This window comes from Clupea harengus, unplaced genomic scaffold (genome assembly GCF_900700415.2).
Source record: "Clupea harengus unplaced genomic scaffold, Ch_v2.0.2, whole genome shotgun sequence".
Taxonomy (NCBI): domain Eukaryota; kingdom Metazoa; phylum Chordata; class Actinopteri; order Clupeiformes; family Clupeidae; genus Clupea; species Clupea harengus.
The window spans coordinates 22,485-37,712 of record NW_024879657.1 but is presented as its reverse complement, the minus strand read 5'-3'; the positions used below and the strand labels follow the sequence as shown (position 1 = coordinate 37,712).

At 42.2% G+C, this 15,228-nt stretch overlaps 1 protein-coding gene across 6 annotated transcripts in view; it reads right to left on the bottom strand.

The window, feature by feature from the left end:
* LOC122129486 (protein NLRC5-like) overlaps positions 1–15,228 on the bottom strand; it is a 94,271-nt gene that overhangs the window by 56,565 nt on the left and 22,478 nt on the right. For 5 of the 6 annotated variants that reach the window (XM_042704403.1, XM_042704404.1, XM_042704408.1 and 2 more), the window contains exons 8-10: positions 9,105–9,275; positions 6,580–6,753; positions 2,327–2,500 (exon numbers count right to left, since the gene is read on the bottom strand). In XM_042704403.1, coding sequence (XP_042560337.1) covers positions 2,327–2,500; positions 6,580–6,753; positions 9,105–9,275 — 519 coding nt within the window. The remainder of the gene's footprint in view (positions 1–2,326; positions 2,501–6,579; positions 6,754–9,104; positions 9,276–15,228) is intronic. The other variant, XM_042704406.1, reaches the window with a different exon arrangement.

Genomic DNA, 15,228 nt, shown 5'->3' with positions numbered 1-15,228 from the left:
ACATTTTGCTGTCAGTTTTAGGTGTGATTCGATGTCGCCAGCTCTAACTCCAGGAATACAGTTGACAGTGGCCGTAGGACTTACCAACTTAACGTTTCTCAGAGTAGAACTACCAGAACCTTATCATCAGCATCGGTGTTGCTAATGGGGGAGACTCTATTAGAAATGGGAATGGTTTGCGAGTGTGCCTCCTTATTCCTCGCTTTACCGCGAACCCATCGGTCTTGTATTTCCCGCTGCAGGATTATAGCCGAAGGTTTGCTAGAAGGCTGAGTAGGATTGGCTACTGCAACTGCATCTACTACCTGAGTTTCACTAGCTAATGTTAGAGAGCCAATTTGGTCTACATCAGGGGTTTTCAACTGGTTTTGTCCCAGGGACCACCATTCTGACCAGAAAGTAATCCGCGGCCCACTGATGTGCCAGTGATTCCCAAAACATTTTACAGTCCCGTACCCTTCTTTTTCATGTTTGTAACCGCCGCCGCCGCCGCGCCCCCTCCCCCCGCACACATATTCTGCCTATAATACTTGTCAGTGTAATTTCTTCGCTGAATATGGGTCTACATCAGTATTTTGGGAAATGCGACTTGGCTATTCAGACATAAATATGTCGACGGGCCCAGGTATATTTATAAAAATAAAAAAGTCAATGGTGAACTGATCAATATAGGCTCATGTCGCGGACCCCCTGCAATGCCGTCGCGGGCCACCAGGGGGCAACGGACCCCTGGTTGAAAATGAAAATGAAAATTTACTTATTTTTACATGCACTTTTTACATTGTTTCTGGGTCCTAATCGGCCCCTTAACCTTTCTCAGACACAATCAGGGTTTTTCTAACCAAGACTATATACATTTGTTACGTGGGGAGCCGTATTGTGCACATCTGTGCGCTTGTTCTCCCTACTGTCCCGCTCTCTGTCCCCCTCTACAGGTGACCTGGTGTCTGATTGGGCTGCGTTTGTGGGTTGGCCTTCGCCTATAAAAGACGGCAATTTCACATACCATCACTCTCTCTGGCTCGCTGGCTCTCACCCTTTCATTCCAGCCACACCCCGTCTCTGCTTCCGGCCGGACTCTGCGTTGGGCCTGCTGCACGGTGCTCCGCTGGCGCCCCGCTTTATCATTGTTTGTTGTGATCCTTAGTTTTGGACGCGGACTGCTACCCGGTTGGGTTTAATTAGGATTCCTCCGTCAGGAGGAACCCTATTGTTATTGTAGGTATTATTATTATTCTTCTGCAATGGGAGTCAATGGCAGCCCCTAGAACCGTATGGTAACTTTTTCTGAAATTTGGCACACTCATTAAGGACAGTCCCTTCTTTACTCACACCAAGTTTCATGTCTCCCACTAGACCACACTAGCGCCACCAACGGGTCAAAGTTGGACTTTTGTTAACACTGTAACTTTTGAACAGTTTGACCGATTTTCAAAAATGAGGTACCATTGGATTCCTTGGATCAAGACGAATTCGACGTTCAATGGCGCCAATTTTCGGTTGTATAGATTTTCTGTTATTCCCGGTTTTATCAAAAAACCTTTGAAAGCCTACTCCTCCTACAATTTTGGTCAAATCTTCTTCAAAATCACCAGAGATGATCTTCAGACCAAGCCTCACAAAAAATATAGAATAGAATTTTGATCCTCACAACCGTCCGGTATAGCCACTCAAATTCAGCAGAAAAGCCACCAACAAGGAAGTGAAGTAATATGTAAGCAAAACTTTGAGATATAAACCTGGGTGACATTGGTACAGGGGTAGAGAAGTCGTTTAGTACTCAGAAGGTTGTTAGTTCAATTCCCTGTCAAAGCGTCCTTTAGCAAGACTCTTCTTTCCTCTATTCTTTCCTTCTTCCACTCTTCTTTCCTTCTTTTACTCTTCTTTCCAAATTTGTATATATATTTTCCCCTGGTTTCGCAATCTTTGGAGGAATCCCCATCGCTGCTTGCAGCTATATTTTAAAGTTAATCTTTTACTTTATGTTTATTGTAGAGCTGGTGGTGTATGGTGGTGGGTTTTTGCACGCTTTAAGCTTAGTTTAAGTTCAGAGTAGTAGGAAGATTCCCCGGAAGACTCACCACGTTCCGAGGTCCTTTTGTTTGAACGGGAGCAGTTTTTTTATTTCTATGCAGACCATGTGAGGGTTTGTTTTCTCTTTTGTTAATATAATATATTTACATTTCACCGTCACCATTTCTCTGGGCTTGTTTATGTTATGTTTGCCATTTCTTTAAGTTGATGGTATCGTAACAACATTCAATGTACTTTTCCTGATAAACATTTTAGTAGGGTAGTAATCTTATTATCTCACACCACAACTTACCCCAGTTTCTGCAGTTTACAGTGTGGATTCTTCAGTAAAACAGAGATGTCCTTCACTCCTGAATCTCCTAGTTTATTCCCACCCAGATTCAGCTCTATCAGGTGTGAATGGTTTGATGACAGAGCTGAAGTCAGAACAGCACAGCCTTCTTCTGTTATACCACTGTCATTAAGCCTGTAGAGAGAGAGAGTACTACCACTGTCGTTAAGCCTGTAGAGAGAGAGTTCAACAAAGCTCAAAGATCATGCTTGTTTTTTTTATAGTAACACAAAGAGATATGTTTGATGGGACCTTTTTTTCTCACTAACTATTGTACATTAGAGGCAAGTTTTAACAAAAAACTGAATTGCAAAACATAAAGTCATATTCAGGGCCCCGTTCGTCGTAAGGGCTGAAGCTAAGTTAATCAATTGTCCTTTTAGCCCATTAACATTAGCGAGCTGATTGAGAACAGCAAATATCGGTTCGTCAACGGCTCATCCGCCTCCAAATCATGTGGTTAATTTCAACCCGGCTAAAGTTATCAGGGCAATTGCGCGTGCACGTCCTACTTCAAAAGGCAGGAAAGGTCGATCACCAAAACAATGATTTTCTAACGGTATAATGGTTCTAAACTCAAAGAAAAGGGCTCTTTTTTCTCCGCTGGCAAGCAGGAGATGAACATGAACGCTTATGAAAAATACAAGACCATAATCATGGCAAAATTCAACACCGCCACCGCTGTGAGAGCAAGGTGTGTTGGGATGTTTTTACAGTGATATCTATGTAAGAATACCTGACGGCAAGTGTGAACTGGTACAGAGGATTTTTCTACCGGTTAGAAACTGCAAGGTTGCTAGTTTGAATCCCCTCACCTCCTACCTCGGTGTAGTTTTACATTTCCTTGTAAGCCGCTTTAAATAAAACCGTCTGTAAAATGACTAAATGTAAATGTATTAATAACAAATGCAATAAATTGAAGCAGTGAAAATAAATTGTGTGTTTCTCTATTTTTATCATGAGTCCACCTTAATCATTTTCTACAATAATGATATGCTATGGTGTACTAATAACACTCATATAATTAGGAGTGCTTTGTTCTCTACATCACCGACACTACAAAAATGTACCACTCGCAAAAAAGCGCAAGACAGTCAATGTTCGACTGTGGTGTTTACAATAAATGACTCGAAGGTCTTGTAAATTAATTATTCCTTGTCGGCTGAATCGGTAGCGCTCATACAAGAACTCATCATGATGGAATACGCTAATCTAACTATCTAATATCAGTCCTTGGTCAATGGGATCCCTCCTTTTTCCGGGGGTGTGGCAAGCTTATCCAGCTACACTTAAGTTAGCCTGCGCTGGAGCAGGTTAGTGCTAATTGATATGTTACTATGGTGATTTATCGAAAGTTGCTTCCACGAACCAAAAAGAGGGGCGTTTTTTATCTTAGCCTGAAAATTTGCTCGCTAAACCGCTTAGCGAGTTACGACGACAGGAAAGGAAAGGGAGGTTGGATATAGGCCTGTTATTAGCCAGGTTATCGGGATCAAGGTTAGGTATTTTGAGAGATGGTTTGATCACTGCTATGGTGAATAAATGTGATACATATCCTAATTACTTTAAGTAGTGTCTCATCTACTAAAGGGAAGTGTGTGTTTAAATAGATTTGTAGGGATAAGATCTAGTAAGCACGTTGATGATTTAGATGAGGAGATCAGGGAAGCAAGTTTAGAGGTCAATGGGGTGTGAAGGATTCTAGGACACCAAATTGTGGGGGTGTTACAGAGTTACAGTATTATAGTCAAAGTGTTTCCTGACAGGACTACAGGGTCAGGGAGGGGGAGGAGATTTGTGATTTTTATCTCTTATTGTTAACATTCTTTCATTGAAAAAGTTCACAAAATCATTACTGCTACAGGTTATAGGAACAGGGTGTTCGACTATATTGTGTTTTTTTGTTAGTCTAGGACTGGTGTTGAAGAAAAGAGAGTTTTTATTTTTGGTATAAATAACCAAGAATAATAGGCTGATCTGACATCAGAAAGTGCTTTTATATAACTTACAAGGCTATCGTACCAGGCCATGTGAAATACCACAACCAGTGGTAGAACCATTTCTGTCTTTTCTGTTTTCCTTATTCTCTTTTTTCGTGCTGCTCCTGGAGGAAAACCTGAGGTGAGTGCAGCTGGTAGTTTTGACATGAACTCTGTTGTAGTCTTGTAAGATAAACAACGGCTGTAGTGAATTGACTCCGATGGTGTGCAGAGTTCTAATTGCATATTGAAAGTAATTTGGTGATGATGTGATAGGACAGTATTTTGAGGTAGTACTAGCACATGGTCAATTTCTAAACCAAATGTTAATACAGCTCAACGGTGTGGTTGTAGTAAGGAGTCGGTGTCACGCCAGAGTGAGATTCTGCACCTGCCACGCCCCCTCCCACTTCAACTCGCTCAGCTGCACCACTTACACAATCACCTGAGTACTGATGGCCAGCACCTGTCACGTCCACACTTAAACCCCTAACTCCCTTTACTCTGTGTCTGGCCTCATTGGACAACAGACTTGCAATCCTGCCACAACAGCTCATGACGATTCCTTGCTTTACTCAGCACTCGTGCTAGATCCCCAGTTCCCGTCCGGTATTGTACCAAGTATTTTCTGTTCCGCCCCTGCGCTTTTGTCTTCCCGAGTTGTAACTCATAGTTTTCACTTCCGCGCCTCTGCGCTTAGTTTTCCAGAGTGTGACTCAGTTTTCCGTTCCGCGCCCCTGCGCCTAGTCTGTTCAGTTTAACAAAGTTTGTATTCTTAGTTATAGTTAATTCCAGCGCTTCGAGCTTGAGTACCCTCTGTTTTGGTTTGTTTATATCTTTTTAGTTATCCGTTAACTACAGTCCTGAACATTACCCTAGTTAGTTTGTTTGTCCACCTTGTCTGTTTCCCATTTCCCCTTCTCCCCTGGCTGTATCCACAATAAAGAACATCATCTAAACTAACGTTACCTCTGCGTCCTGAAGTCCCGTGACAGTGGGCGTGTTGACATGTTGGGAAAAGCCAATAGACTCTATCAGTGATTGGAATACGATTTCAAACCAGTGTTTTTACAGTCCATGTGGATGTTAAAAACTCCCGCCGTTAGTGTGTGGCTAAGTATGGGCAACAATTCAACAGATATTTGTATAAGGCAGTAGTTCTGCCTCCGAGTGTTAATTCTGGATTGTCAGCAGCCTGCCTCGGCTAGGTAGTGTGTTCAATTTCTAGAGAGGAGAATGCCATGTCTCTGCAGAAGCCCCGGCTTCCGCCAGAATATGTGCCAGTTGTCAATAAAGCTCACATCATTATATGAACACCATTCTGAAAGCCAGCAATACATCACCACAGTTATGGGACCAGAACATACTACGGAGTCTGACATTTGTCAGGGTAAAGTAAATACTGAAACGAAATCTATCTTAGCGATCTCCGATTGCCGCAAGTGAACGTGGATAATAATTTCGGAGTTTCTGAATTTTGCAGTAGGTTTCAGGTATGATTCGATGTCGTCAGCTCTAACTCCAGGAATACAGTTGACAGTGTCCGTAGGAGTTATCAACTTAACGTTTCTCAGAGTAGAACCGCCAACTACAAGAACTGTAACATCAGCATCGGTGTTGCTAATAGGGGAGAATCTATTAAAGAAATGGGAACGGTTTGCGAGTGTGCCGCGGACCTCTATTTATGACGACTAGGTCCTCGTTTTACCGCATCAGTCTTTATTTCCCGCTGCAGGATTATTGCCGAAGGTTTGCTAGTAGGCTGAGTAGGGTTGGCTACTGCAACTGCATCTTCTACCTGAGTTTAACTAGCTAATGTTAACGAGCTAATTTGGTCTACATTATGAAGAAGCAATTCAAGTTAATTTATTCTCGTCTCCAGTAACCTACTTTTGTTGCGAGAATTAAGACCGCTAAAGGACGCTAAGGAGTAGCTAAAAATATTGCAAGCCTGACAACCGATAGGGACATTATATCCGCTGAATAGTACAGTGTGACTATGAATGACATCTGAAATTTAAAAGACAAAATTCACTTGTTTTTTAAATGCCCTTTTTACTTCGTTTCTGGGTCCCAATCGGCCCCTTAACCTTTGTCAGACACAATCAGAGTTTTCTTACCAAGACTATAAAACAGTAGCAAGCACATTCAATTTACTTTTCCTGATAAACATTAAGATTCAAATACAACTTTTAGTAGGGTAATGATCTTACATTATCTTACACCACAACCTACCCTAGTTTCTGCAGTTTACAGTCTGGATTCTCCAGTAGAACATAGATGTGCTTCACTCCTGAGTCTCCTAGTTTATTCCCACCCAGATTCAGCTCTGTCAAGTGTGAGGGGTTTGATGACAGAGCTGAAGTCAGAGTAGCACAGCCTTCTTCTGTTATACCACTGTCATTAAGCCTGTAGAGAGAGTTAAAGCAAGCTCAAAAAAGATCATTCTGGTTTATTTTGAATAGTAATACAAACAGATACAGTGCCCTCCACAATTATTGGCACCCTTAGTGAATATGGGAAAAACAGGCTATGAACAAATGTGTCTTTGCTGTTTATCCTCTTGGTCTTTCACTCAAAATATTCACAAAAATTTTTTTTTTTTTACATTAAATAAAATATTTTTCTCTAAAACATGGGTGCCACAATTATTGGCACCCCTAGAAAATCTTATAATTAAAATCTAACTGAAGTATATTACCAGTCATGTTTTACATTTTTAAGTTCACCTGTTTGATTAGGAACTCTTAAGTGGTCAACCATGACTTCCTGTTTCACTGGGGTATAAATATGAGGTGACACAGGCCAAATACCCTTAGTCATTCATCAAGATGGGAAAGAAAAAAGAACAGTGTCGAAGTGCGCCAAAAAGTTGTTGAGCTGCAGAAATCCGGAAAAGGATATAAGAAAATATCTAAACAGTTGAAAATACCTATTTCCACAATCAGGGCAATAGTTAAGAAGTTCAAAGCGGCAGGAGATGTAAGGAATCAGACTGGAAGAGGACGTGTCTAAATTGACCCCACGCACCGTGAGGAGGATGGTTCGAGTGGCAAAGGAATCTCCAAGGATCACAGCTTGAGAATTACAGAGGTTAGTTGAGTCTTGGGCTCAGAAAGTCTCCAAAACCACCATTAGACGCCACCTACATCACCACAAGTTGTTTGGGAGGGTTGCCAGAAAAAAGCCTCCGCTGTCAATCAACAACAAACTAAAGCGCCTACAGTTTGCCAAATGTAGGTCAGACTTTCAATGGGACCGAGTTAAATGGTCTGATGAGACCAAAATAAAGCTTTTTGGCAACAAACATCAAAGGTGGGTTTGGCGTAGACAGAAAGATAGCCATACAGAAAAGCACCTCATACCCATTGTGAAGTATGATGGCGGATCTTTGATGTTGTGGGGCTGTTTTTCTTCCAAAGGCCCTGGACATCTTGTTAGGATACATGATATCATGGACTCCGTCAAATACCAGCAGATATTAAATGAAAACCTAATAGCCCCCTCCAGGAAGCTTAAAATGGGCCGTGGTTGGACCTTCCAGCAGGACAATGATCCGAAGCACACCTCAAAATCAACACAAAAATTGTTCACCGACCGCAGAATAAAGGTTTTGCCATGGCCATCACAGTCCCCCGAACCTAAACCCCATAGAAAATCTGTGGTATGAGCTGAAGCTGAGTCTATAAGCGTTGACCTCAGAATATGAAGGATCTGGAGAGATACTGTATGTAGGAATGGTCTCAGATCCCGTTCCATGTGTTCAACAACCTCATCACGCATTATAGGAGAAGACTCAGAGCTGTTATCTTGGCAAAGGGAAGCTGCACAACACATTAAATTAAGGGGTGCCAATATTTGTGGCACACCTGTTTTGGAGAATAATACTTATTTAAAGTAGCATAACGGATCAATTGCTGATCGCTAACGATATGCTAGCGGCTAAAACTAACGAAATCTCTTGAAATGTGCTGACTTTGACATTATGACAAACTAGTTAGTCAACAACTGTCCTAACACAGTCAAACATCAAGCAAAAGCAACACAAGACCAAAGCAAGATGGCAAATAAGCTACTTACTAGTTCGGCAGACAGTAGAAACCGGGCGGCTTCAGGCAAACCTACATTTAGCAGTAATATGCCTACGGATCATGGTATGGCAATGGCACGGAGGCGATTCTCCATATTAAAAGTCATTGTAGGGCCCCAATTTTTTTAAAGCTGTTATTTTAAAGTAAAACTGCTTATCCTAACCCTAATCCTGAGGTACAATTACTGCATAATGCCACTAATGTCAAAATGTTTTATTCTTTTTCAATAATTTTACTTCAATGAAAAGGTACGATTTTTGTGAATATTTGGAGTGAAAGACCAAGAGGATAAATAATAAAGACATTTATTTGCATCTCGTTTTGCTCATCTTTACTAAAGGGTGCCAATAATTGTGGAGGGCACTGTATGAATGATGGGACTTTTTTCCTCAATAACTATTGCACATTAGAGGCCAGTTTTAACAATGTCTTCATTGCAAAACATAAAGTCATATTAATTTACTTGCGTTCAGTGGTCACAACACTGAACCTATAAAAAAATTCAAATTCATGTGGAACCTGTATAAAATGTTAAAAAGACAAGCTGAAATATCTAAATACGTTGTTGTAACAAATAACTGCTATCTTTTGTTTCAGGGAATTGTGTTACAAAAACATTTTGTAGAAGTATTGAAGAAAGCTATTGTTGAAATAAATCAAAATCCCTACGTTATTTTTCCCAGTCTGCAGTGTGAATCCTCCAGTATAGCAGAGAGCTGCTTCACTCCTGAGTCTCCTGGTTTCTTCCCATTCAGATCCAGCTCTGTCAGGAGTAAGGGGTTTGTACCTAGAACTGAAGTCAGATACGCACAGGCTTTCTCTGCAGCATCACTCAACAACCTACAGAGAGAGGAGGAATATGTTAATGTTAATAACAATTGTTCATTAACTGTCTGCTTCTACAATCTTACAATGCTCACAGGTGGGGGAGGGTGAGGTTAAAAAGAGAGGTTTTTGTTGTATTTTGTGATGGTTTTCATATGAACTACATGTGGTTTAAAGGAAGCAAAGAAGGGAATAGAAGCGGGAAAGGGAATGTAAAAATTTAACAATAACAAATTATTTTGTGTACAGATGTACAAGCAGGCTAATTAGGTTGCAAAGAAAAAGAGTGGCCCACTCTAGATTAGAAAGGGTGATGGAGAAATGTGAAACCCTGTGAGCTGAGCTGAGCTTGTGAGCTGAAACATGATGTTTCTGTATGTGTTTATTTCTTAAGTGCTGACGTTTCTAACTCTGTGTGTGTGCTTACTAGTATTCCTTCTTTTCTGCCTTGCTGATGCATGACGTTGCAAAAAGCATAGCAAGATGACGTCGGATGTGGGAAACCCACCATGTGGTTATCTCTGCTGACATAATGCTTTGGCGTTAGAGAAACGCTAACTTCAACCTATATAAACCTTGTGTGATGTGAACTTTGCTTCTCTCTCATCTGCTACAGTCTGGGAGTGGGCCCGGGCTCACACTCTCATCCTCCAAGATGTTTCTACAATCTTCCTACGAGGCTCAGAGAAGGGCCTGTTGTACTTTCAGAAAGTGCTTAACACAAGATTAGCATTTTTATTGTAGGTGAGGCTTAGCTGAATGTTTGTTAGTGCAGAAGCTTATTTTAACAAATAACCTGTTCTACCAATTTTACCTTATTAAAATGTAACAATAACAAATTAATTTGAGATGTATAGATGTACAAGCAGGCTAATTAGTGTAATATTTGTAGGTGAAGGAAGGGCACACGGAGACAGAGAGAAGATACGTCTGTTTGCCATTTACTTATAACTCGAATGCCGGTATACAGATAGTGAAGTGGCTCATACAGATACCGTAATTACCTTAATACTATTACCGTAGTATATGTGAACTACTACACTCCTCCCTCCTAGATTATAACATATAAAGCCAGACTACATACTTCATTGCATTAGTCATTCCTTAAATTACATATGCAGGGTTCAATTAACAGTAACATACCCTAAACTTCATAATCATAACAGTAAGCAGTCTGAACATAATTACTGACTAAATAAGTCATTATCTCTACATGAACATTTAGAGATTCAGTCTTTCTGGTGCTGTTCGCTGTCTTTCAGGATAGCGGCGGAATTTCCCCTGGAATTTCTTAGGATGTCTGAAATCTCGAACTAACACCCGGAACATCCGGAGAGGCTTTGCCCACTTGTCATGAGCCTTTTTCTGTTGTAGCTGATGCTTGACCACCACTTTGGATATGTCCGGCTTCAGTAATGATAGGCGAGTGCGTGGTTGTCTTTTCAGGAACAATTCAGCCGGGGTGCGTTCAGTGACTGTGTGAGGAGTGTTTCGATATGTGAACAGGAACCGAGCAAGCCGTAGATGGGGTGACACAGACTGTGCTTCCAGTCGCGTCCAGGCTTTCTTGAAAGTCTGTACCGCTCGTTCCGCTGCTCCGTTAGACGCAGGATGGTAAGGTGGTGTGAGAACATGGCGTACTCCGTTATTCTTGAGAAACTGCTCAAACTCCGTCGATGTAAAGGGAGGGCCATTGTCTGACACGAGCACCTTTGGCAGACCATATGACGCAAAGAGGTTCCTGAGAAGATTTGCAGTTATCTCTGCTGTTGTCAGTTGTGTAGGCAGGACTTCTAGCCATTTGGAATAGACATCTACTACCACCAGGTAGTGCTGCTTGTTGATTTCAGCGAAGTCCACATGTATCCTTTCCCACGGTGTTGTAGCCCATGACCAAGGATGAAGAGGTGCTGCAGCAGGTTTGTTCAGTGTAGTCTCACACGCTGCACACTGACTCACGTGATTCTCTATCTCTTGGTCTAGTGCAGGCCACCACAGGAAACTTCTGGCTAATGCCTTCATCCGTGTCATTCCTGGATGTCCCTCATGCACATCTGACAGAAGACGCTGCCTGAACTTCGGCGGTATAATTACCCTTGACCCCCAAAGAATACATCCCTGGTCTGTAGACAACTGGTCCTTCCTCAAGTAAAATGGCTTGAGCTCTGGATTGGGCACAAACTTTGGCCATCCTGACAATGTCAGATCCAGGACCTTAGAGAGGATTGGGTCAAGTCTAGTCTCTTCTGCTGTCTTTGGCACACACCGGCAACTGCTCAACATGGGACACACAGAAGGCTTCATTCTCATCTGTGCTTTCATCAGCAACATGCTTGCATGGAAGACGTGACAGCGCATCTGCATTGGCGTGGTCACTGGAACGTCTATACTGGATGTCATAGTCATATGCCAGTAGGATTAATGCCCAGCGTTGCATGCAGAGTGCAGCAAGAGTTGGAACTGCTGATTTGGGGCCTAGTATGGTCAAAAGTGGCTTGTGGTCGGTCAAAAGCACAAACTTCCTTCCATACAGGTACTTATGGAATTTCTTGACACTGAATATTATGCTCAATGCTTCTTTTTCAATTTGAGCATAATTTCGCTCACTTGATGAAAGAGTCCTTGATGCAAAAGCAATTGGTTGCTCTTCACCAGAGGGTAGCACATGCGAAATTACTGCACCAACACCATATGGACTGGCGTCACATGCTAGCCTAAGAGGCTTCTCTGGGTCATAGTGTGCAAGACACTTACTGTTCAGGAGACGCTGTTTGCAGGCTTTGAATGCGTCTTCACATTTCTCTGACCATGTCCATGGTGTGTCTGTGTGTAGCAGCTGGTGAAGTGGATGCAGTAATGTAGATACATTTGCCAAGAACTTTCCATAATAATTAAGCAATCCCAGGAATGATCTTAGCTCTGTAACATTCTGTGGAGCTGGTGCGTTTACTATGGCTTCTACCTTGCTTGCTGTTGGGTGAAGTCCTTGTGCATCAATTCTGTATCCGAGGTACTCCACTGAATCTTGCAAGAATGCACACTTTGATTTCTTGATCCTTATTCCATGCTTTTCCAGTCTTTTCATGACTTCATCTAATATTGCTAAATGTCTTTCTTTTGTAGGCGCTGAGACAAGGATGTCATCCATAAAGCACACTACATTCTCCATTCCATGAAGGATTTGGTCCATTGTGTGTTGGAACACTGCCGGAGCTGTGGAGACACCGTAGGCCAGACGGTGGTATCTGAAGAGGCCTTTGTGTGTGTGTATCGTCAGATACTGCTCTGATTCTGGATCAAGCTGCAATTGTTGATAAGCGAAGGACAGGTCAAGTTTACTGAAAACTATTCCGCCAGCCAGAGTAGCAAATAAGTCCTCAGCGTTTGGTAGAGGATATTCCTCTGGGAGTATGCATCTATTCACAGTCACTTTGTAGTCACCGCACAATCTCACAGTCTTGTCTTTCTTTGGTACTACGACGATAGGTGCAGCCCAATCACTCCTTTCCACTTGTGTAATGATTCCGTTCTTCTGTAAGCGCTCAAGTTCTTTTTCCACTGCTTCCCTCAACGCATAAGGTACTGGTCGTGACTTGTGGAAGATTGGTTTGGCATTGCTCTGCACTCTAATCTTTGCTCTGAAGTCTTTAATCTTCCCATATCCATCCTTGAACAAGTCTTTATGCTTTTCAAGCATGTCTTGCAGTGTGAGTGGTTCAGTTCTCTGAAGGCTGAAGATCTTGCCCCAGTTCAGCTTTATCTTCTGCAGCCAATTTCTTCCCAGCAATGGCGGTTTACTGCCTTTAACCACCACAAGTGGCAACTTCCACTCTTGTTCCCCATACTTCACCGGCACCAGGACCTTCCCCAGCACAGGTATGATATCTCCTGTGTATGAAGACAGGTGAATGGCAGATGGTTTTAGTGGGCAATTCTTCAGTTGCTCCTGATAAAGGGACTCTGGAATCAAAGATACTGAAGCACCCGTATCCACTTGCATTTTCACTGGTTTCCCAGATAACTCCATGCTGACAAAAATGCCGTCTTTCTTTCCTTGTGCAGTGTATACTGTAAACAATTCCAGCTCATCGTCCTCACCATCTTCTGAGTCATCCGTTTCCCTGGTTGCTATGACCATTTGCGCTTTGTCCCTCTGTCTTATTTTCTTGCAGACTCTTTTCAAATGTCCAACCTTCCCGCATCCATGGCATGTTTCAGTGCGGTAGTGGCATTCAGTTGGTTGATGGTTATCTTTGCCACATCGATAGCACTGCCATTTCTCTGAAACCCGTTGTTTTCCTCTAGAATCATCCTGCCGGTCGTAACGTGAACTTTGACCTTTCATGTGATGTCGTCTTTCACTTGAAGTATTGAAGACTTTGTTAACTGCACCTTTTAGTTTCTCAGCATGTTCTCTCAATTCTTTCGTGTCCTTGTAGGCCAATTCTAGAGCAAGTGTAATTTCACAGGCCTTTTGGAAAGTGAGTTCTTTTTCCGAGAGTAGCCTTTTGTGATACCGCTCCCCTAAGAGGCCACATACAAACTTATCCCTGAGTGCATCATTGAGAAATTGTCCAAAGTCACAAGTGCTCGCTAGTTTCTTCAGTGCAAGGATATATTCAGAGACTGATTCATCTTGCTTTTGCTGTCGTTTGTAGAATCTGAAGCGTTCCGCTATCAAGATAGGCTTCGGCTTGAAATGCAGTGACATGGCTTTCGTGAGGTTATCGTAAGTCTCCTCACTGACTTTTTTCGGTGCAACCAAATTTTTTAGTAATCCATATTCGGTCGGACCCAAAACACTCACGAATACATCAGCATTCTTCCCTGCATCAATGTCATTTGCAGACAGCCATCTTTCAAACCTTTCCAAATATGAATCAAAATCTTCTTTCTTACTGTCAAATTCCGGAACCTTTCCGATATATGCCATTTCTGCAGTTGTAGTCTTATTTGAATGTCTCTGCAACTTTATAATTCCCCCTCTTTCAAGAAATCCTTCAGTTGACTTCCCTTTCAGTTAATCTCCGTTTTTCTTTGTCAATTTAAACCACTTCCTTTTTGTCTTGAACACAATTTTCCCTTTTTGTTACAGTCACACACCACAGGAGGGCGCTCTTGCGCTTTCAAATGTTGTGCCTTGCTTAGCATCGAAAACTATTTCAGCAGCTAGCATTTACGGTTTCTTCCGAACCAGAAAACATGCGAAATCTTGCATTTAGGAGAAGTTATACTCATCAAACACCTTTAGCTTTCATCACAGATGTGGATTCACTTCGTTACCTCGTCGCCACTGTAATATTTGTAGGTGAAGGAAGGGCACACGGAGACAGAGAGAAGATACGTCTGTTTGCCATTTACTTATAACTCGAATGCCGGTATACAGATAGTGAAGTGCCTGGTAGTTTGCAACGCGCACAGTAAATCTGCCAGATAGAGCCTGAATGGGTCTCTCTCCTTCTTGATCATACAGGAAAAAAAATATGAGATAGATAACACATTTTCAGTCACATTCAGTCTTCCATAATGATAAAGTAAGGGGTGTCGTGTATTCCTAGCAGACTGTATTTAAAGGGACGCTATGGAGCACGAACCTCCGCAAGAGGTGTGCTAAGTCTCAAGCCAGTTAACCTGGCAATGAACTATCCTAGCTATCTCTAGATTAGGGAACCATCTTCACAATCCATAGTTGCTAGTGTGTGCAGTGGCGTTTCTACATTAGGGGCAGGTGGGGCACTGCCCCACCAGATCTAGATGACGCTGTTGTGCAGAAAGCTCAATACATTCGTACTTCGCGGCAATATATATTTTTTTTTTATGCAAAGTAGCGTGAATATGTGTGTGAATAAACTTGACTCACAAGCATTATAGTCTTGTTTTGGAGTAATTTGATTCGTGTGTTTTTCTGTCTGTGTGCTTGCTGTCTGCTTGCTGTCTGTGTCCCTCCCTTTCCGGCGGGGCAACGACC